General features: G+C 39.3%; 1 protein-coding gene across 3 annotated transcripts in view; it reads left to right on the top strand.

The window, feature by feature from the left end:
* Positions 1-22073, top strand: part of LOC148411328 (solute carrier family 12 member 2-like) — a 94116-nt gene that overhangs the window by 49871 nt on the left and 22172 nt on the right. The window contains exons 13-21 of one of the 3 annotated variants that reach the window (XM_088435178.1): positions 594-695; positions 4093-4248; positions 5547-5646; positions 6023-6134; positions 6393-6533; positions 11387-11493; positions 11606-11685; positions 13030-13173; positions 13758-20697. In XM_088435178.1, coding sequence (XP_088291304.1) covers positions 594-695; positions 4093-4248; positions 5547-5646; positions 6023-6134; positions 6393-6533; positions 11387-11493; positions 11606-11685; positions 13030-13173; positions 13758-13969 — 1154 coding nt within the window. In that variant the 3' untranslated portion in view covers positions 13970-20697. The other 2 variants (XM_088435176.1, XM_088435177.1) reach the window with 2 other exon arrangements.

The following is a 22073-nucleotide window of genomic DNA, read 5'->3' on the forward strand; positions in this document are numbered from 1 at the left end:
TGGTATTCTTGATTTTTTTTTTTTCCCACAAGATCAAAACAAACATGGTGGACAAAGTTGACAAAAACTGTGTGATGAATAATTATATCAATTATATCAGTGGTCTCATTTGCCTCCTAGATTCCTAATTTTTGACAGGGATGCATACTTTCAAATCAACATGCATCCATCGAACTTTTTGACATCCAAATATTAATCATCATCCATCTCCTCTTTTATTCAGCAAACATTTTTTTCATGTAGAAGCCCAATTGAAAAATTCAGTCTTTTAGACTGGTTAACATGGTTTAAACCCTTAATGTTATAATTATTTTCAAAGCAGTCATCGTCTAATCTCTGTAGCTTGACACATTTGTTACAAAGCAAGAAACGCCTAAGATCGATTTGCCAAGGAAAAAAATTCCAAAGGGGGTTGTTCCTTTTTTGAACAATACCTCAATCCTTGACAGTGTACTGTTATTTGAATGCACATTTTTCCATAAAAGACCTTTGGAGTAGCAGACAAAGTATTTCATTGATGCCTTATGATGTGAACTGCCGTACTGTTTTTACGATTGTGAACAACTGGTAATCTATCTATGTTGTCTTTGCAGCTGAGCTGAACGTTATTGCCCCTATCATCTCTAACTTTTTCTTGGCTTCCTATGCATTGATCAACTTTTCCGTGTTCCATGCCTCATTGGCTAACTCCCCAGGTAAGTTTTAGAAAGATACGTGAAAAAGTTAGAAATACTGTAACAACCTATTCAATTTACAATATTAAAGCAATTACAGGAATGTTGGATGTCTTCAAATGAACAATTGCTCTGAGCAGCATAACTCCTTCACTGCGTTTAACTTAAAACAACTTAATAAGAGAGCGTGTTCTAAAAATATTCCAGTAAACTTTTGTACTGACTAGGTTTCGAGACAAATCTAAGGAGGCCCAATTGAAATGATACGATTTGTGCAAGCACAAACAGTGGGTATATCTGTAGAAGTACGGTGGTACCCCAGGCATAGACTTCACTATTACGTGACTGGAAATGAGGTCCAGGGCCGATCCGTAGGGGGCCTATTTTCAAAAACTTAAAATTAGAATATTTTCAAAACCAAAGCAGCTAGTGACCAAAAAAAAAAAAAAAAAAACAGGCACCTACCTTAGGCATAAATGAGTCTCCATGAGCAGCAGCATAAAAAAAGTCAACATCATTGCCTAATAACATCCCGATTTAATTATTTTTATATAAGTATAACAAACTTAAAATGGCTATAAAATACTTTAATTTTACACAAGATGCACAAAAATCAATAAATGCAAAGATAATCATCTAGATTTTTAGGAGCAATAGCCATATTTGACATATTTTATAAGTTTTTGCCTGACATAGCTACTTAAAATGTTTTTATTTAGTAAAATTTTGACCAAGGTTATTAACAGCAAATGAATCCCTCAGTTTTCACACATACTTGAGGAAAGCATGCAGAAACATCTAATTTTCCTCAACAAAAGCAAAAATTGCGTTTTTCTATATACAGTCACAATTTATTTAGGTTGAATTCCAATGTCGCTATTGCCGCAGCACATCTTGCCGGCTACAGTATCTGACCCTCATCCTTCAACAAACACTTTAGCCTGTTGGTCTATGACTTATGGGCCCCGGTCAGCTTCCTGGACTTGTACAAGTCTCTGTTCCTCGCTGTCTCCTTTCTGCCCTCCTCAACACTGCTTCTCTTCAGCTACTCCCAAGGTCTTGCTCATCCTCGCTTTTGAAGTCACATCCTTGGAGAGGTTAGCATCAAAACAGTTGAAGTGGGACCTGCCGATGTGCGGCAAGATGGTATTGGCCAGCCTGTGTCTCTCATGGCACCTGTCCCCCTACAAGGTCGGGTCTAAGGCCACAAGGAACTCCAGCAGGTGCCGGAACCTGTCACTGTGGCGCATAGCAGGGGAGAGGAACCTCACCCTGCACGCCTTCTTGTCAGGAAGTTCCACAACAACTTCCTAAAGGATACTATGTGGGCCATGGGCTGAGATGGTCTCATCCATTGACTGGTCCAGCTGGTTGTCAGCCAGCACACTGGGAAGGTCGGCCAGGATCACCTTGTCGTCCTCCTTCTCCTCTGCCTTGGCGCGGTCCAAGTCGGGCTGCACATCAAAATGGCCTGTCTGGTCCTCGACGCCTGCTTCCCCGCCCTCGTCACCTCGAGCCCTTGGTTTCACCACGCAGCGGTACTTGTCGTTCTAGCACACTTCCTGTGCCTACTCGCGCACATTCATCACTGAGATCATCTACTAGAACATCTCCAGGACTTTGGCTGTGTCCCTGTGATCCTCCTTGCCTGTGTTCTTGGGGAAAAGCCCAGCGACTGTGTAGGTGTTGAGAACAGACATAATGAACCCGACGCTCTGCTTCTTGATGGAGGAGGGCACCAGCACCTTCTGGGTCAATTTGTAGCAGGCCTTGAGCGACTTGTAGGTCTCCCAGCTCGCCAGTGCCTTCAGGCTCGAGAATCAGGCCATTTTCGTCCTCTTCGGCTCCTATAGAGTTTTTTTTTTTTTAATTATTAATATTATTATTATTATTATTTATCAAGTATGAAGCATGCAAAGTCAAATCAGTTGGACAGGACAGCAACCCAAGTGTCTAAAAGCTATCATGCAAGAAGCCTCTCCCAGCAAGCTAAAGGTACAACATAAAAGGAATTGTACAGTAACTACCTACTACAATTTTACCTTTATCTATTCCTGCCTGCTTGTATGCACTAAAACTTGAGGATTTCGTCCTGTTTCTACTTAAATTCGGCGTTAGAAAGTATGCTGTTGTGAATCCATACAAAATCCAACATGGTGGCCAGCACAAAACAAAAAGCTATTTAAGTTGAAATTTCTTGTAAATAAATCTGTAAATCCTGGAATTTTGACACATGAAAGTAAAATGGAGTGGGAGGGAGGGGAGTCCTACTTCGTCTATTTAACTTTTCAGTGGAGTTTTTGGTCCCCGTTAACCATGAAAAACGAGGGAACACTGTATATAGATGTCTTTAGGCTGTTACTCTAAATATACTTGTGAAGTTTGAGATTTTTGTTTTTTGTGCATGTGAAAATGCAATCTATGTTTTTTAAAGGAAAAAAAAACACTTGCAAAGTATTGAGTATTAATGGCACATCTCAACTTGCATGGTATAGAGGACTTTGAACAATTCCTTATAATTTAAGATTTTGATAAACTTGAAAACTGCATTGTAAGCTCATAATTTAGTTTTAAAAAAAAACAGTTATCGTTAACAATATGCTCTGATTAACTGCAATGTTTTTGTACATATTGAATTATATCCTCTTTTCTCCTTTAACCTCAGAGCGCTAGCTGTGCTCCAGGTACAGATTCTCCATCTTGCGTCTTATTCCAACAAGCAGATTATGTATTGACCTGGACATAAATGGTACATGGCTCGACTTGAGGCTAACAAATTTGTAATAGACTAACTTTTACTTCCTCACAAGGTTTTGCCACCTCTCGAAAAACATTTTGAGTTAAACATTGTAACTTCGTCATTACCCATCTCACTCAGTGAAAATCTTGCCATATTACTGAGTGAAGTGTCATGGTCAATGTTACCCTTGTGTTGTGTTTGTAGTTTTAGTCATTGCATAACAATGCAGTATCACTGTGTCCCATCACTAAAAACCTATTACTTCAGTTTTTGTGATAACTCTCCGCCAAGTGAGTAAATTTCGTCCTAAATAGCAGGTGTAATTTTCTGATCTCATGTATAACAGACTTATAACTCATTCGTTAACCCAAGTACATTCAACATCAATCTGCTCTCCATGCTTTTTGTAACTTGTTTGTAGTTCTTGATCACAATTCATTCAAAAAGGAAAAACGATTTCCGATTATGTTGTATCCCTTTTTGTTTTGAAAAGTACTTTTCCTCATTGGTGTATATATTCAAAAAAAATCGTAACATTAAATAATTTGTTTGATCATTTTAACAGAAGTACCAGTGTTAGTTTCATGGCAGTTTTGCGTGTGGATATGCCATTAGTACTTAAAAGACTTTATTTAATATTTTTCTTCTTAATTGTGACTCGGGCCAATGATATTACAGGATGGCGTCCCAGCTTCAAATACTACAACATGTGGGTTTCGCTTGCTGGAGCTGTACTGTGCTGCGTGGTAATGTTTGTCATCAACTGGTGGGCTGCTCTCCTCACCAACGTCATTGTTCTGGGACTTTATATTTACGTCAGCTATAAAAAGCCAGGTAAGTGTGCGTTCTAAAAATTATTTGGTTAAAATTAAAATAATTAAAATTATTTGTAAAATTGTTTTTCTCTGTAATATCATTTAAAATGTTGTTTGAGTATTATTCCACCAAATTAGCAAAGTGACCTCAGTGACCCAGAAAAGTACTGTTAAACTTGCAGTTTTTAAACTTTTCATAGCCGACTTTTTTTAACACTGCATAATTAATAATTAATAACTTTACCGTGTACCTTAACTAAAAGAGTTGGGTCAATTATTGAAAAATGCAATTTTCAAAATTTCTAATGACACACCTTTTGCTCACTAGATTGAGCTAGCATTTGGTGAAATACACAAAGGAATTTAAGTTGCATCTACAGTCCTAATACCTAAAGTTTTGAATGTACTGTACATTAAAAACTGAGTGCTTGCATCAATGGTTCCCAACCCCACAACACATATGTTCCTAATGTCACAACCCACTTATTCAGACATCAAAAACCATGAAGTTACCACTCTTTATGACAAATTTATGCAAACGTTTGTTCACATAGTTTTTCCTCCCACTAAAGCAACACTGACAAAAAACGGACTACCACTTCGGTAGTGGTCATCTATTGGGTAAGGTTCTCCCACTCTGTCTGGATCTGAAAGTCTTCAAAAGTCATTTAATATGATATACTTTTTTGTAATAGTAGCTAAATTGGTCTGACTGCAACTGAAAAAGTTGCTAATCTGGCATTTTGCGCACACAGTGAATTGCGCTACATGTAGAAGTAACAATAAATAAAATTAGAAATGAAACATCTGTTTTGTTCAATAAATTTTAAGATGTAATATTAATTTCAAATTTATGGATATTTATCTCATGAAAAACATTAGGTTCAAGAAAGGATGTACTCTCATTTTTCACTGAGTGAGGGTATTTACATACAGGGTACACATTTCTAGCTGTGTACAAAGATAAATCAATTTTTAGAATGATTCTACAGCAGTAATTGAAATTCCCACATCTTGGAAAATATTAAGATAAGCTTAATTGTCTTGCTCTTTACTGATATTGGACACTTCACTCAGAAACTGGCATGGACTAATACGCCGCAGTGTGCCCTTGCGACCTTTTACAAATGCGAGCAGGCCTTAAAACATAAAACACACCTGTGTGCACAAAGTTTGACATGCAGCTACACATACATACAAAGCTTTCATATTGCTTGTAACCCTACATGAGACAGATGGCCTTCGCCTCCACTTGGTGACCCACAAACAGACCTAATTCCATTGTGTGTCTCTGTGTGAATGCTCCCTCCCCTCCAGATGTGAACTGGGGCTCATCGACCCAGGCTTTGACCTACCATCAGGCTCTCACCCACACGCTACACCTCAGTGGAGTAGAAGATCACATAAAGAATTTCAGGTATAAACGACAAACAAGCACTCAAGCACTAGGATCATATTTATGTTGTGTTACATCAAGTTAAAAAATGAAGCTGAATGTTGTGTGTTTTTACCATTTACAGTTCAGATTGAAGGTAATAAGCCATATCAAAGGCATCAGATAGTGTCTTAAGAATGATTAGTGTGGATGAAGAGTTCATTCTCGTGTCCTCTCACCTCCTTTTATAATCCCGAAGAGATTAACATATTTGCTTTGATTGTGTTAATCTGATTTAGATACCCAGCCCCACCCACCAACACGCTCCACTTCCACCATAAGACTCAAACGCATTTAAATTAAAAAAAAAAAAAAGAATCAAGCATTAATGGTTTTCTTTTTTTTTTCTTTTTAATAGACCCCAGTGTCTGGTCATGACTGGTTATCCTAACTCCCGCCCAGCTCTATTGGACCTCGTCCACAGCTTTACCAAGAATGTGGGTCTGATGGTCTGTGGTCATGTTCGCATGGTGAGCAAATTCTTTCCTAAGGCATTAAATTTGCGATAAATGGTAATATCTCATATAATTACTGTGTTGCTTTGTTTGATAGTAATGAGTACAAAACCAAACAAAAAAAACAATTAAAATGTGTTTACTTTTGGCAGTATTTTTTCCGATAACCAGTAACTCGATGTGGACACTGTTGAGGCATTAATGGATATTATTCCGAACATAAAGGCAGCATTTATTAAGCATTTATTTAACTGTGTCTTTGCCACCTCACAGGGTTATAGAAGGCCAAACTTTAAAGATCTGGCAACAGACCAGTCCCGATATCAGCGCTGGCTGCTGAAGAATGAAACAAAGGCTTTCTATACAACAGTGATTGCAGAAGACATGAGGCAGGGAAGCCAGTACCTCCTTCAGGTAAGACAATAAATTACCCAGCAGCAAACCTTCGCGGTGGTGTTTGTCAGATGTAGTTTACAGAGGTGGAAACGTCAGTAAATTTTACCCTTTGGTCATTTGCCAGCACCTGTTTCACCTGTTGTCGTAAATCCGTCATTGTTTCAAGCTGAGCCAAATCGTAATAATCAGTCATTGTTATTTCAACAACACTTTGTCATCGCTATATTAAAGTTCATTACTGTTATTTAATGAGTGTCGACCAGTCTGCCTTGACTGGGTGGATTGATCATCATATTTTAGAGCACCTCATCCACTTAGGGATCCAGGAATGGCACAGCCCTTTGTTTTTGTTTTAATGTAAGCACAGACCTTTAACATGCTACATCTATGTATACCTACTGTCTATCAGAATATTCCATAAAAACTGTCATAGGTGTACTAAATTGAGGGATATTAACCTTTTAAAAGTTTTTTTTTATTTTATTTTTTATTTTTTTTAATTGAGCAACACATTTTTGGGCCATTTCGTTGGTCTATAACGTTAAAATGTTTTATGATTTCAACAGTTTTTTGCCCCTTCTTATTGGGAACTTTACTATGTATCTAGAGAGTTTTGATGGGGTTACATGATGACTTTGGATATGGCAATTGGACAAAATAACCATTTCATACCCCCTACTTCCGGCTAATCATCATAAGCCACGTCAAAACGTCAGTAATTAAAGGCTTCTTAGTATATACCCGGGGATCAGTGCAGCAATTCAGTGCTCAGTGTTAATGCTTCAGCGGCCCCCATATATGCCCCTTTGAAAACATGTTGTCGTTTCACTTCAAGCTGAGGTCTGTTGATACGACTGACGTTGGGTAAGAAATCACAGGGTGTAGTTTCCTCTGGGTTTCATGAAGTTTCGGACGTCTCTCTTTCTTTTTTTCTTTTTTTTACAGTGGTTTTACCATTTTTTTTTTACAATGGTTTTACCATTTTTTGAGGTGTGCAATCCGTTGGCATTGACTGATTGTCCATCAGTCTGTCGCCAATGTATGCCCGTTTTGCTGACAGATGACTGAATGACAGCAATGCTAAAATAAACAATTGGTTAACAATGTCAAAAGTTTGTTTTTCATCTGTCGTTGACATAGACATTCTTTCAGATGTTCGTCAGTCCAACACCCACCTTTTCCTAACAGAAATACAAGGCAACTGGCTTGCATGTTTGTAGTATTGCTGCATCTCTTGACTATAAACTAGAATCACTTTGAAGTCAATGTGACTATACAGTGGGCCCCCGTGTTACAAACTTAATCCGTTCAGCAGCTAGGCTCGTAACTCGAATTCGCCGTATGACGAGCAATCCAAACCTATGTTAATTAGTGAATGCGTACAACGCGTGCGAAAACCTAAGGTAAAAACATCACGACTTTATACACATATTAAAAATTAGTAACATAATCTATAATCTGTACAGTTAAATTAAAATAACATAAATATACAAAGGAAAAATGACATTTACCTTTGGGGCGACGTGACTTGAGCTGGTGATGGGTGGAGGCGGAGGGGAGCAGAGACAAACCCGCAGAATTTTTTTTTTTTTATCTTAAATGAGAACTTTTCTCAAACGAGAACATATCACCGGCGATTTCCTTCTCTTTAATCCATAATAGAAGAAGCCTCTCCATTTTGTTGTTGACTGAGGTCCGTCCCCTGGCAAGGAAAGTCTTGCCCTTAGAAGACTTGCTTGCTTTTATAGCTTCCTTGTTATTGAGAATTGTTGCGATCGTCGAGCGGTTACGGCCATACTAACTAGCAAGGTTAACTATGCGTGCGCCTCCGTATTTTTTTATTATCTCCTGCTTCGTTTCTATTGTCATCATCCTCTTACTTCTTCCTTTACCGCCACTGGCAATTTTAGAAGCCATGTCTAACAGATAAAGTTTGCAAAGTCTTCACAACACACCGACCAGCGCGTGCCATCAGGCTAGATGAGGGTGTTCGGCCAATAGCATATCGGCATTTCTGTGATTGACGTGACCCTGGCCAATAGCATATCGGCTTCTCCGTGACTGAGACCGTGACTGTGACCTTAATCGACCAATAGCATATCGGCATTTCCGTAACATGCGAGAAAGTTCTTTTTGTTGATGCAGCAAATCGAAAAAAATAGTGCGGACACACTGACCGGCATGTTGGATTGTTTGTAAGACGAAAGGTTTGTGCGTAACAGGGGGACAAAAAACGCCGCTGTCCACGTCGTAAAATGAAAAATACGTAAAACGGGGTTCGTAACCGGGGGCCCACTGTAATCATTTTATTTTCCCACCAAGCAGTCAAGAATAATGTCCAGTTGAGCAAACAAACTGCCAATTCACTCTGTGTGCTTAATCCGTTCAGCGGCTACTCTCGTAACTTTAACTGCTCGTATGACGGGCAATCCAAACCTATGTTAATTAGTGAATGCGTGCAACGCGTGCAAAAACCTCAGGTAAAAACATCACGACTTTATACACATATTAAAAATGAGTAACATAATCTACTGTACAGTTAAATTAAATAACATATACAAAGGAGAAATGACATTTACCTTTGGGGCGACTTGACTTGAGCTGGGTGGAGGCGGAGGGGAGCAGAGACCAACCCGCAGAATTTATTTATTTATTTTCTTAAAAGGGAACTTTTATCAAACTAGAACATATCTCCTGCTTCGTTTCTATTGTCATCATCCTCTTACTTCTTCCTTTACCGCCACTAGCAATTTTAGAAGCCATGTCTAACAGATAAAGTTTGCAAAGTACTAACAACATTCCTTCCTTCCGTTTTTGATTGATTTTCTCTCCTTCCTTCCGTCCCGACCAGCTGTGCCATCAAGCTAGATGAAGGTGTTCGACCAATAGCATATCGGCATCTCCGCGACTGAAACCGTGACTGAAACAGTGACTGTGACATTGTAAGAGAAATAGCATATCGGCGTTACCATGACATATTTGAGCAGATGATTTCGTTGATGCAGCAAAGTGAAGTCAAATGTTCGTACACATTGACCGGCAACGCGTAGTGATATCATATATAAACCCACCACGAATTTACACACATATTTAAAAGTAGCACCATTATCTACTGTACAGTTAATTTGATTAACATGGATATATAAAGGATAAATGATATTTTCCTCTGGAGCGACGTGACTTGAGCTGAGTGGAGACGGAGGTGAGCAGAGACCAACCCGCAGAATTGATTTATTTATTTTCTTAAAAGGGAACTTTTCTCAAACTAAAACATATCACCGGCGATTTCCTTCTCATTAATCCATAATAGAAGAAGCCTCTCCATTTTGTTGTCGAGCGAGGTCCGTCCCCCGGCAAGGAAAGTCTTGCCCTTAGAATATTGCCAAGCGGTTCCGTCCATACTCACTAGCAAGGTTAACTATGCATGCGCCTCCTTCGTATTTTTTTATTATCTCCTGCTTGGTTTCTATTGTCATTATCCTCTTACTTCTTCCTTTACCGCCACTTGCAATTTTAGAAGCCATGTCTAACAGATAAAGTTTGCAAAGTCTTCACAACATTCCTTCCTTCCGTTTTTCACTCATTTTCTCTTCTTCCTTCCATCCCGACCAGCTGTGCCATCAAGCTAGATAAAGGCGTTGGGCCAATAGCACATCGGCATTTCTGTGATTGACGTGACGCCGGCCAATAGCATATCCGCATCTCCTAGAGTGAGACCGGGACTGTGACCTTAATCGACCAATAGCATATTGGCATCTCCGTGACTGACTCCGTGACTGACACCGTGACTAAGACAGTGACTGTAACATTGTAAGAGCAATAGCGTTTTACGTTACCGTGATGAGCGTCAATTTCTGAATTAGTTAACTGACGTAGCAAAGCGAAAATAAATATACGGATACAACGGCCGGCATGTCGTATTGTTCGTAAGACGGAAGGTTTGTGTGTAAGTGGGGGACAAAAAACTCTGCGGTCCACGCTCGTAAATCGAAATGTTCGTAAAAGAATGTGTTCGTAAACCGGGGGCCGGCTGTGTGTGTGTGTATATATATATATATATATATATATATATATATATATATATATATATATATATATATATATATATGCAAAAAAAACAAAAAACAGAAATCATACATTTTCAAAGCACTGTATGTAAACTGTATGTATACTCTACAGCAGATTCCTAACCTTGTTGGAGGCATTTAATGTGCTTTCTCCTAATCCTTCCTTAGTAAAAAAAAAAAAAAAAAAAAAAAAAAATCCCAAATTCAAGATTTTTTTTTTACTGGTGCTGAAAATTAACCATGTCAGAACATCAACCTTTTACAAAGAACAAAACCAACCAATTAACTTATTAATAACATCACATAACTGCAGATTAGTGTGATTAGATTTTGATCATTATTTAAAATTTTCCTTGCGAGAAGAGCAGGATTTGGCGACCTTGAGCAAACCCTGGAGGAGATTAAAGAGCCTCTAAATTCGAATACTTGGATACAGTGTTTGACCCTCAGGTGAGATAGAAGCTTGAGGCAAGCTTGACACCTAGCCCTAAATAATCAGAGATGGGAAATCCATGTCCAGAAAGTAAAAACCCTGCCTCAGTTTGTCTTAAGCCACATGTGCTTTCACTTAACAGGTAAGTTAAAGAGCTCATGTGACTGCAAGTTGATTAGAAACTCCTGTGGCTAAAGCAAAACTGTGGCAGGGTTTTTACTTTCTGGACCTGGATTTCCGATCTCTGTAAATAATATATAAATGACTTGAGTGTGACGGTGATAAACATTGTGCTTTGATATGCATGCATATATTACTGCCTTAGAGGATGTTACTTTTGATTTGAAATCAAATGTTTCTTCCCCCTTAAGGCTGCTGGGTTAGGCCGTCTAAAGCCCAACACTCTTGTGCTTGGCTTCAAAAATGATTGGAGAGATGGAGACATGATGAATGTAGAGACATACATCAGTATGATCCAGTAGGTTTTTAACTCATTTTACCCAATTAATCCCTCATGCAAAAAGGTCAAAATGTGCTCAACTCAATGTTATTTTAATGTATCCCCCTTTTGTTTTTCATTTCTCTCTCAGTGATGCCTTTGACTTTCAGTATGGTGCTGTTATTTTGAGATTGAAAGAAGGATTGGATGTGTCGCATATCCATGGACAAGGTATGAGTGCTGCATTTTCTTGACAATACAAATTGTGTGTGTTTGTTTTTATTTAATCGCTTTGTTGTATTCTGTGTACACTTCCCATGCATCCCCGTGGGTAAAATCAAGTTAAAGACCCTGTATACAGATATTTGTTGTAAAATCCAAAACGTACAGTTCACTACTTTATATCCATGCTTGAAAATAATTACTTCGATTGTGGGACGAAATGTAATTTTGTGCATGTATGTTTATGTGAATCAAAGATCACCGGTCATATTGGTGGAAAACTTTACAGGACACCTGGGGTGCCTGTCTTTTATACAACTGGTCTGGTTGCTGGTTATTTGCATTTAAGTTTGAATGGTTTTCCTTTTTTTTTTTTTTTTTTTTTTTTTTAATCAGATAATGGTCGGTGTTTCAGAATGCAGTTTTATTTTTAAATGTAACAGAGTGTACTTTGGCTAGGTGCTCAAGTTTTCCCTAATTTTAGGCATGACTAAAATTGGGATTTTTTTTATTATTATTATTATTTCAATTCAAATGTAATGTTCAATGTAACACAATTCAAAGGAGTTTTCTTATGAAATGCTATGCCAGATTTGTGTGAAAGTACCTTTCCGGTCTACCTTGCATCCTCCAGTCATCTCCAGGACTAGACTGGGTTGCAGGATAACAAAATTTTATGTTATATTATTTATATATATTCTGAATCAGATGTAATTGCAGATATTGCTGCATTAGTTAGGCCAGTTTTATTTTGAGGGTAGTCAACAGGGCTAGTTTGCAGGGTGCTACCATAATGCATAGTAATAATAATCAATGTGGCAGCTGGCTTTACTTAGTCTTTCCCTGTGGAGGCTGGCCTGACCACTGCGTAGCAATGGCCCTTAGGCGAGGCGACATTGAGGCATGCTTTCATTCAACTCTTCATGAGTTTGTGCACATATAAGAATTTGTACACCAGTATCAATATTCATAACAAATATTGTTTCAGTAAGACGAGAATTCGGCTGGTTGCACATTTTTCGACCTATGCTTATACCTATAATTTTTTTCAATGAACAAATTGTGAAATTTGGGTGCAGCCTAGAGCCCCAGTTAAGAGAAACCACACTGGGAATGCTAAAGGATGTTGTTTACAAAGTTGCGCTGGGGCGCCATATTACCGTCAGCATCATTTAGCAGTAATTTGGCATCTTGAAGTGACAGTAACCAGACTACAATAGGTGTATGTGAAGCACCTTTCGATATCGACTTAATTCACTGATATTGATCCAGTCAATAATTACCGGTTAGATAATTATTGTGCATCCCTGGTGGCGAAATGAATTTAATGTCTTTTAACGCCATTTCTTCCAGATGATTTGCTATCATCCCAAGAGAAGTCTTCTGGGATCAAAGATGTGATTGTGTCTGTTGACACCAGCAAAGACTCTGATGGGGATTCATCCAAGCCGTCTTCCAAAGCTACAAGCCTCCAGAATAGTCCAGCTACACAAAAAGGTAAGGTAACTCATGGAAATGTGTTCTTACTTATACTTATTTTCTGATGGTCTTGTTATTTGGCAGAAATATTGCAATGTCTTTTTAAATGTTATGGACTAATCTGAACTCTTTGTTTTGAATTTATTAATTTGATGTATGTAAGTGAGACTGGTCACTATGTCTTAAAAACCGTTGTTAACATTGTAACACTCACCCTTATGGAACACCAAAGATTAATCAATCAATCAAATTTTATTTGTATAGCCCTAAATCACCGAAGTCTCAAAGGGCTTCACAGATGAAAAGAGGTCATGTGGAGACTTCTTTCAAAAAAAGAAGTCATACAGAGACATCTTTTCAGTGTAAGGTACACAACAGCATCCCCTGTCAAAGCTCCCAGAAAGGGGAAGGAAAAACTCAAAAACCCCAATTTGGGGAAAATCAGAAACCTCCAGAAGGGACCACAGGTGGGAGGAGCCCCCTTCCAGGCCCACAGGTTGAAGTGGATGCTGCATGTACCAAATACAGGCAAATAGATACACATAAACAATATAGATTACAGAAAACATATTGTGCTATATAGTGCAATGATGTCCTGACAGCAGGCAAAGCCATTGGGCAGGAACCATCCCACATTCCAACCAAGTGGACCACAGACGGCGGATCTCCTAACCCACGATGGTCGATCAGTACAGGACCAAATGGAGGCGGTCAAGTCAACCCTCACCATCTAGCTAGCCCCCTCTCCGAGCCGGAAGAGGGGGGCAGGAATAAGGAAAAAAGAAGAAAGCTGCAGACAGGCTCAAGTAACTAAATGCTTTTGAGTATAAGTGTGTTTTTAAAGATTTATACTGAGGTGGCTGCGCGAACTTCCATAGGTATGGCATTCCATGGCATTCCATAGTACTGGCGCGCGAATGAAAAATGCCTTTGATCCCATAGACTTCTTTTTAGCCCGTGGGGGCGATAGCAAACCGGCATTTTGTGACTGAAGTTGGACGGAACATATGGTGATACTAAGTCGACAACATAGGAAGGAGCTAAACCGTGTAAAATTTTATAAGTAATTAACAGCACCTTAAAATCACATCTCATGTGTATTTTTTATTTCGTCCTATCATCTATCGCACCAGGCCTGACGGAAAACCTCGAGTTTAGTTGTTCGCCATTTACGCTCAAGTTGTCTACTTAACAATTTACACGTACGCGTTTCCTCCGTAAACCACGGAGTGTGCCGCTTCGGACGAGTTTTAAGTTTCAGCGGCGCAATAGAGTTTAGGGAATTTAAAAGAACCGAATTAAAATCATTCGCGAGCTTATCGACTGAACCAGTGAAAGACGGAAAGGCAGCTAATTCAGAAAGTGCAGCAGTGGTTGAAGAATTAATATCACGACTCTTAAAGCCTTGGTTGTGGACAACAAAACCACACTGAGCTAGGACTTCAAATGTTATAAGATAATGATCAGACATAACGTTAGTATGCGGCAGAATTGTGACGTTTGAGGCAGTTAGGCCATGGGTTAGCACTAAGTCTAAGATATTACCATTCCGATGTGTTGCTACTTTTATTATTTGTGTAAAACCAAATGCATCGATTATTGCTTGAAATGCTACAGTAAGTGGCTCCAATGGGGAGTTCATATGAATATTGAAGTCACGCATAATTAATATATTATCTGTATGAGTTATTAAGTCAGCCATAAGTTCAGTGAATTCATCTAAGAATCCAGAGTATGGACCGGGAGGACGATAAATAACTACCTCATAGAATGGTGGTGAGGAGCTCGATCGCATAATGAGAGCCTCAAATGTCTTGAAAGTGTGATTAGTGCTCGTGCAAAGTTTAAGATCAGATTCTGAAATTAGGGCGACACCTCCCCCTTTTTTACAAGGACGGGCAACGTGTGAGCCCACAAAGTTTGGGGGTGAGACCTCATTTAATAAGAAGAATTCATTTGGTTTTAGCCAGGTTTCACAGAGACCAAGCACTTTAAGATTGTGATCTGTAATAAGATAATTTACAAGAAGGGCTTTTGAGGGGAGTGACCTAATATTTATGAAGCTGAATTTAAACTTAAACTATTCTGAGTCTTTATGTTGGTAGTTCGAATACTAACAAGATTTTGATGGCTGGGGCTTGGTTTGTATTTTGAGTAATTAAAACCTCGCCGCAATGTTAGTAAAGTAGGAATTCAATTGTTGACGGCTACAGCGCACGTATTAATATTAATATTCCGTCTAGGTACTATGTCACTAGTCCGACCGGTTAAGGAGGCAGGGCTATTTTCCTTAATCACCACCACCTCAGCAGAAATCTTATCACTTGGGCATTCAGCATTAGGTATTGAAACAGTGTTTGGATTGCAGTGACCTAGACTAAGTATGCTATTTGTGTTGTAGCAGTCCAGCCTAGTGCCGGTTAACTCTAGCCTTAACGACTCCACACCCGTTCTAGCAGGCTCACTACTCGCCTGCGACCCGACATGCTCCAATGTGAGAAGTCATGGAAGGCTCAAACAGTAATCTATGTTTCTAGAAAGAGTGATGGCAGCTTCCCAGTTAGGGTGAAGGCCATCCATCTTTAGCAGGTCGGGCCGGCCCCAGAAAGAGGGCCAATTATCTAAAAACTGGAAACCCTGCTCTCTACAGAAACTAGCCATCCACCGGTTAAGCGAGAATAATCTGCTAAACCTCTCATCATTGCCTCTAGCAGGCAGAGGGCTTAAACATGTTATTAGTGATTTTTCACATTGTCTTAGACATGAATTTGTTGCACTTAGCATTGTATTGGTGTATTCATAGTTGTAGTCGTATTGTGTATTCTATGAGGGTTTTTTGGTAAAATTGCATGGCTAAATTAATTGTGCCTAAATTGACTCACAAATCATGAAAAGGTGATTTGCCCTGGGACTTCCGGTTTGATGGCATGCAGAAGATGTGTGTTTCAGTGCTGACTGTATAACTTCTGCTTTGTTATTTACTCACTATCACTATTGTCACCTTAATTAATTGTGGCGGCCAATATCATGATTGCGATTAAAATTTGATGAATTGTGCAGCCCAAATTTTCAATTTGATACCAGGTGTCACCCTATTAAATACTGACGATTTAATTCTAGCCTACTGACAAATGATTAGTATAATAATTCACTAAGGTTCCAGATTCCCCTCTCTTTAGAGTTACATGACTCCTTTCATACTGTATCTACAGTACAGGCACAATATGGGAAAATTCAAAGGCATTTGTGAGGGGTCATTTTATAATACCAGAGCTGTCAAACTCATTTTGGCTAAAGAGCTGCATGGAGGAAAAACTATCCTGAAGCAGGCCAGACAGGTAAAATCATACTACATATCTTAAACACATTGTCAATAATATGTAGATTTCTTTGCTATGTGTCTGGGCCCAATTACTTGCAGATAACGGAGGTCAACTGTAAATATATTGTTGAAAATAAAATAAATATAGATAGTTAAATAACTTACTTTTTAGTCCCGTGTATCCCTTCCATCCATCAATTTTAAATAGCCACCTATCCTCATGCCGCGTTCAGATAGAGCGCGAAGAGCGTACAATTTTGTATCGTAGTCAATGGAGTTCGCACGATAACGCGTCGAGCAACGCGATGGAGCAAAGCACGGCGCGTGAATACGCTTGACGCGAGAAGTTAAAAAATTTGAACTTTTGTCGCGTCACGTCAGCCAATCACCTTCGGGAACGTTCAACAGCTCACGCAGGGAGCAGGAACGAATCATGGCGGCTGCTTTGCAGTCACCGGAGCTACCTAACACGGCCAGCTGAGCTTTCAATACAAAAACGGAGCCAAACAAGAGAACTCACTTGGGACAACTGGTATGTGCAGCGTTTGCTTCCTTTTTTAACAGCTATTGAACCGTAATTACTGTGTTAAGCTAAAAGATAGTGCAGCACTTACAGCACAGTATTTAGCTCGACGAGTATTGCAGTAAAGCAAGGGACACGGTGCTGTCAGAGAATATATTTTCTCTGCCACATCCCGGAAAAGTGCAAGTTCTCAGCAATGCTCTCCTTTCCGGATCCACCGTAAAGTGCACTGCAGGCTCACTCCCCTCCCCTCGCGTGACACTGTTGCGTGAAAAATGAACTTCATCTTGACCTCGCGACAAAATGCCTCGCGTAGAACATAAACGGCACGCTCCATCTGAACGCGGAATTGTAAGCACGGCAGGCATGCTTGTGCTTAGTCCAGCTGACTTCGGGCAGTAGGTGGGGCAAAACCATGAACAACCATTCACGCACCCTATCGCAGCTAAGGACACTCTATTGTGTCCAATACACCTGCCATGCATGTTTTTGGAGTGTGGGAGGAAGCTGCTGTGCCCGTAGAGAACCCATGTGGGCTCTGGGGGGAACATGCAAACTCCACACAGGAAGGCTGGAGTCAGCTGGAATTGAACTCTGGTCCCTTAACTGTGCGGCAGACGTGCTAACCATTCTTCCACCAGGCCACCCATCCCCTGTATCCCAATATAGCATTTTTCGTTTAACTGCTTGAAATGAATGCAAATTTTCTCTGATCGTTTTTTCCATTTGTTCATAAAATACATAAATAATACAGAATACATACCAATAGAAGGCAATAAAATGAATAAATAGAATGTGCAAATATGCCATGGAAAGAAAATGCCCCAATGAAAATTTGCAGTTGTACATCTTTGCAAGGAATGCAGTCAAGCTCAAAAAATTTAACAAAATAAAATGATCCTGTAGTGTCTCATTTTGGACATTAATCAGCACCCATGTACTGTTATACATGACAGAAGACATTGGAAGCTCATGAAAGAGAAGTCATGATGTCACCTCATTTCACTGTGTGCTAACTGTTGTTATGAATCAAGTAAATTTAAAATGAAATACAAGACAGATTTTTTAAAGTTTTTTTTAATTCTACATGCCTTTTAATTCTACAAACCTGAATGTCTAATAATGACCCAGATGGCGACCCCCACCCATTGTGAATCTTTTTTGGGTGATTGAAGAATTTTACCTGCACTGTGTCGTGAGTGAAGCTAGATGCTAATGCAAAAACTTGTGAAGTGAGCTACCCTAACCCTTCTGTTGTTGAAGTGATCATCAAGCTATTTCATTCAAGCATGGCAATTGGTGACACTCTTGTAAGTTGCTGTGCTCATCAGGGCATTGTAAATACTGTGGGCCCCCGTGTTACGAACTTAATTTGTTCAGCGGCTTTGCTCGTAACTCGAACTGCTCGTATGACGGGCAATCCAAACCAATGTTAATTAGTGAATGCGTGCAACGCGTGCAAAAACCTTAGGTAAAAACATCACGACTTTATACACATATTAAAAATGAGTAACATAATCTACTGTACAGTTAAATTAAATAACATAAATATACAAAGGAAAAATGACATTTACCTTTGGGACGACGTGACTTGAGCTGGTGGTGGGTGGAGGCGGAGGGGAGCAGAGACGAACCCGCAGAATTTATTTATTTATTTTCTTAAACGAGAATTTTTCTCAATCGAGAACATATCACAGGCGATTTCCTTCTCTTTAATCCATAATAGAAGAAGCCTCTCCATTTTGTTGTCGACCAAGGTCCGTCCCCTGGCAAGGAAAGTCTTGCCCTTAGAAGATTGCCGAGCGGTTACGGCCATACTCACGAGCAAGGTTAACTATGCGTGCGCCTCCTTCATATTTTTTTATTATCTCCTGCTTCGTTTCTATTGTCATCATCCTCTTACGTTTTCCTTTACCGCCACTTGCAATTTTAGAAGCCATGTCTAACAGATAAAGTTTGCAAAGTCTTCACAACACACCGACCAGCTGTGCCATCAAGGTAGATGAAGGCGTTCGGCCAATAGCATATCGGCATTTCTGTGATTGACGTGACGCCGGCCAATAGCATATCCGCATCTCCGTGACTGAGACTGTGACTGTGACCTTAATCGACCAATAGCATATCGACATCTCCGTGACTGAGACCGTGACTGTGACCTCCTAAGATCAATAGCATATCGGCGTTTACGTGACATACGAGAAAAGCAATTTTAGTTGATGCAGCAAAGCGAAAAAAAATATTGCGTGCACACTGACCGGCATGTTGGATTGTTCGTAAGACGAAATGTTTGGGCGTAAGAGGGGGACAAAAAACGCTGCGGTCCACGTTCGTAAGATGAAAAATTCGTAAAACATTCGTAAACCGGGACCTCACTGTATATATATTTTTTGATGATGGTAGATAGTACAGCAGTTACTGCCTCATTATAAAACTTCTAAAAACCATTAAAATCAACTGCCTAACTCAAAACCTCTTTAGTCCTTTAACATTAGTACAGTACCATAATACCTTTCAATGTTTTGAAGGTACATATGTTATTTTCTGTCATGTTTTTAAGTGTATTTTAAAATGTACATTGTGATTAGCACACCAAAACTTGAGTTGTAAAAAAAGGGAAAAAAAAGGAAAAAACAATCACATTGTATCAAAAGCACATTTGTCAGAAAGTGCAATTAAATATTTTCATAAAATTGTTAAGCCCTATGTTACTCCATTTTTTTTTTTTCAATTGTTGAGCATTAAATAATACTCAAGTTGGATTTGTTCAGAATGCCATGGTTCTCCAGAAAACTAAACTGAGTCAGAATACAGTGGGCCCCCAGAAATTTATACAATTAATCCATTCCACGGTTGGGATCGCAACGTGAATTCGCCGTATGGCAGGCAATCCAAACCTTTGTTAATTAGCAAATGTGTGTAAAACCAACTAAATAGTATGGTAAGTGCTACTAAGTGCTATTATATAATATACATGTATACAATCAAATAACATCATAAATAAAAAATATATAAAGGCTTTATTTACCTTTGAGGGACATGACGAGCTTCTTCTAGCCATTTTCCCTGAGGGTAGCCTAGCCTCCTTCATATTTCTGATTAGCTCCAGCTTCATTTCCATACTAATCATCTTTTTACTTCTCTCCTTAACATCACTAGTAATCTTGGGACCCATGGCTAACCAATTAAGGTTTGAATTAAGCACTAAAATGCACAATAAATATGTTATTGTAAACACTCTTACACAAGATCAAGTCTTTAGGTAGCCATCTTAGTAACCCGTGGTACCGACCAATAGCAGACCAGCATCTTAGTGACCCTGTGACGCTGACCAATAGTAGACCAGTATCTTAGGAAGTCTTGACGCTGACCAATAGCCGACCAGCATTGTAGTGACGTAAGCAGTGAGTCATGTATAGACGTATGAGCGCACACTGACCACCATGTTGGATGTGTCGCACACACTGACTGCCATGTTGGATGTGTGTTAAGGTGAAAGAAATGGTGTAAAGAGGGCAACAAAAAAAACCTCGTGGGCCATGTCGTAAGGCCATTGTAAATCGGGGGTCCACTGTATATTGTTTGGCCTGTTTTTGTTTATTGAAGTCTTTGAGTCAATTGGACTCTTCTAGTCACAACAGCTTTCATAGCAATCAAACCAACTTTATATTAATAAGTTAAATGTTTTTCCTTTTGTCTTACACTTCCCAGATGATGAAGATGATGGCAAAGCTACATCCCAGCCCCTGTTGAAAAAAGGCAGGATAACCACTTAAATGAATTGCCTTTTGTCTTTCTCTTGCAATATTACACTTTCTTATCTGTACTGTTCTTCTGTTTTCCTTCTGTTGTACTTTTCCTTGAGCTACAGATTTATAATTTTACCATTTGGTAACTAACTGCAGCGATACCTTGGCTTAAAAAATGTTTTTAAATGTAACCTGGTCCCTAAGGGACGCCATATTACCTTCTGTGTATTACATTTCTTTTAAATGGCGTTCAATATTGGCCTCATTTACTGATATTGATCCAATACTTGTGATGGCATTCATTGCCATAATCAGGTTGATAATTGTTAGTTCGATAATAGTTGTGCATCCATAGTTAGTGTTTTTTAACTTCCTGGAACATGTGACACTCGAGTTACCAGAGGTGAAGTTATAGAGCCAGAGAACCAGCTACACTATCGACAGACAGCACAGTTCCACCGTACATGGTGTTTGAATGCGCTTCACGGTGATTAAATGTATGGAGCAGGAAATTTGGACCTAAAGCAATGGATGTGTACCTCAAACCTAGACCAACAGAGGGTGCTAACACAGTGTGAAACACCTGTGAAATCCTTGTTCCCAACGGTTCTATAAAATCACAGGTCTGGAAAGGATATTTGACCAAGGCCTATGAAATTTTATAGGCACGTGTCTTACCCAGAGATGTACACAAAAGTTTGTGGCAGCCATTTGCTAGGATGTGCAAAATATATAAATGGTTGAATGTCCGATTTTACTCGAATTTTGCATGTTTACAGGGGTCATCATTTTCCCCTTTTGTCTTCGGCAGTTCGTCTGATTGGGCTGTAGTATCTCTAGACTGGGTACTAGAACTGCAAAACTGTTTGACAAGAAAACATTCTTTCCCCATTAATTTTTTTGCCTCGAAAGTCACAACTCTTAATAAAAAAAAAAGGACCACGTACTTGCTAAAAGAAATACCGTAATTTCCGCTCTATAAACCGCACCCAAAAGCCAGATTTTTTTTTTTTTTTTTTAAAGCTGACAGTGCGCCTTATAATCCGGTGCGACTTATATATGGATCAAATCATGTGCTAATTTGGTAAACTATAGTTTATGCCTAAAAAAATCCAGTTCAAACCGACCTGGCCCGAGGGTATTGAAGCCAACACGGCCCGGCGCGATTAATTAACTTGATTTGCAGGCCCAACACGATTTCTTGATGGAGGACTTAAGAGTGTGTGGCCCCACACTCATGTTTGTTGTTTAAATTTCCCTGACTTTCGTTTATTCGTAACTTCTTTGTGCTCCATATCTTAATAGCGGGCCAAAAATATATAATGCA

The sequence above is a fragment of the Hippichthys cyanospilos genome, chromosome 15 (genome assembly GCF_059441005.1).
Source record: "Hippichthys cyanospilos isolate Australia breed blue-spotted pipefish chromosome 15, RoL_Hcya_1.0, whole genome shotgun sequence".
Lineage (NCBI taxonomy): Eukaryota > Metazoa > Chordata > Actinopteri > Syngnathiformes > Syngnathidae > Hippichthys > Hippichthys cyanospilos.